The 1,209-nt window shown below is 37.8% G+C and overlaps 1 protein-coding gene across 3 annotated transcripts in view; it reads right to left on the bottom strand.

Moving 5' to 3' along the window:
• LOC116685714 (transmembrane protein 129, E3 ubiquitin protein ligase) overlaps positions 1 to 846 on the bottom strand; it is a 7,733-nt gene extending 6,887 nt beyond the window's left edge. Inside the window, exon 1 of one of the 3 annotated variants that reach the window (XM_032510638.1) lies at positions 557 to 846. In XM_032510638.1, the coding sequence (XP_032366529.1) occupies positions 557 to 761 (205 nt within the window). In that variant the 5' untranslated portion in view covers positions 762 to 846. The remainder of the gene's footprint in view (positions 1 to 556) is intronic. The other 2 variants (XM_032510637.1, XM_032510636.1) reach the window with 2 other exon arrangements.
• Positions 847 to 1,209: the final 363 nt, after the last annotated feature.

Genomic DNA, 1,209 nt, shown 5'->3' with positions numbered 1-1,209 from the left:
TCAGTTATCACCGTTTTGAATGTCACTGATGTTCAGAAACACTTTCTTTGTTAACAAAAATCTGTCTTTCTTGCCCTGCGTGGGAAGTGTAGACTTGGCTGACTTACACGTTTAAAAATAGACAGATGCATTTGCTTTTTCCAAAGAAATGATATGATCAATATTATCGGTTTGTAAAAGCAGGCCTGACTGGACGTGGAAACAACGTCAGCATCTGATTAGTTAGGCTCAGACTATAGCCCGTTTACTGCTCTGCATTAAAGACACCGACTGAGACATTAGGCTGTTAGTGTGTTGAACAAAGTTCGTAAACCGTTGCCAAAATGTAAAATAGAACTTAACTAAAACAACACCTTCTAACAAATTAGTTAACTATGTTGGATAATATAATCCAACATAGTAACGTACTAGCTAACGCTAATGCTGGTAAACTATGTGCGCTAGCTAGCATGAACTTCTTCAATACTTTTCAGCTCGGTCTCGGTAATGTAAGACAAATATTCACTTTTGTTATTACCCTGTCCTTCGTTATATCTATCTGAATGTTATATTTTACCTAAAGGCAGTGCGGAGTGGACCAGTACGGTAATGCTGGTCCTCCTGACGTGGTACTGGATGAAGCCCACATCCTCACTACCCAGCCAGGAAGAAAACAAATTCTGGATGGTTAAACCGGCCGAACGGAACTCGTTGGGCGTAGACACGAAGCAGAGAGAGAATACTATATAAGCCAAAGTAAAAGTTAACTCTGGGCTCTCCATACTTTATCTAGGTTAACTAGTACCGTAGGACTATGCTACTTCCTTATAAGTTTCTTCTTCTACACGTGTCCAACATAAGACAAATGTAAAGGTGCGTGCTGGGTCGCCATCTACTGGGGTGCTGGATGAGTCAATTTTTTTTTTTAAATTAAGAACTTTATTGAAGTTAGACAGTGTTTTATGAATAAAATACATTTAATACAAAAGTGCAAACCAGTGCATAAAGTGCAGACATGATAATGCATAGAATTCGTCAGTTCAAAAGTTCAGTTTGATCCATGGAAAAAGCTAATGTTTATTGTTAGAAAAAAACTAACTAACACATGTTCTTTGATTTGATGAGGGCAAGGAGAGGCTGAGGGTCCAATTGAGAATTAAGAAAAGGTTTAATGAAAGCAGCATGATAAAGATGATAAGTCAAAGACAATAAAACACAAAACATAACACT

The sequence above is a fragment of the Etheostoma spectabile genome, unplaced genomic scaffold (assembly GCF_008692095.1).
Source record: "Etheostoma spectabile isolate EspeVRDwgs_2016 unplaced genomic scaffold, UIUC_Espe_1.0 scaffold123, whole genome shotgun sequence".
Lineage (NCBI taxonomy): Eukaryota > Metazoa > Chordata > Actinopteri > Perciformes > Percidae > Etheostoma > Etheostoma spectabile.
Note: the sequence above shows the minus strand (reverse complement) of the source record. Positions and strands in the feature narration are given on the sequence as shown.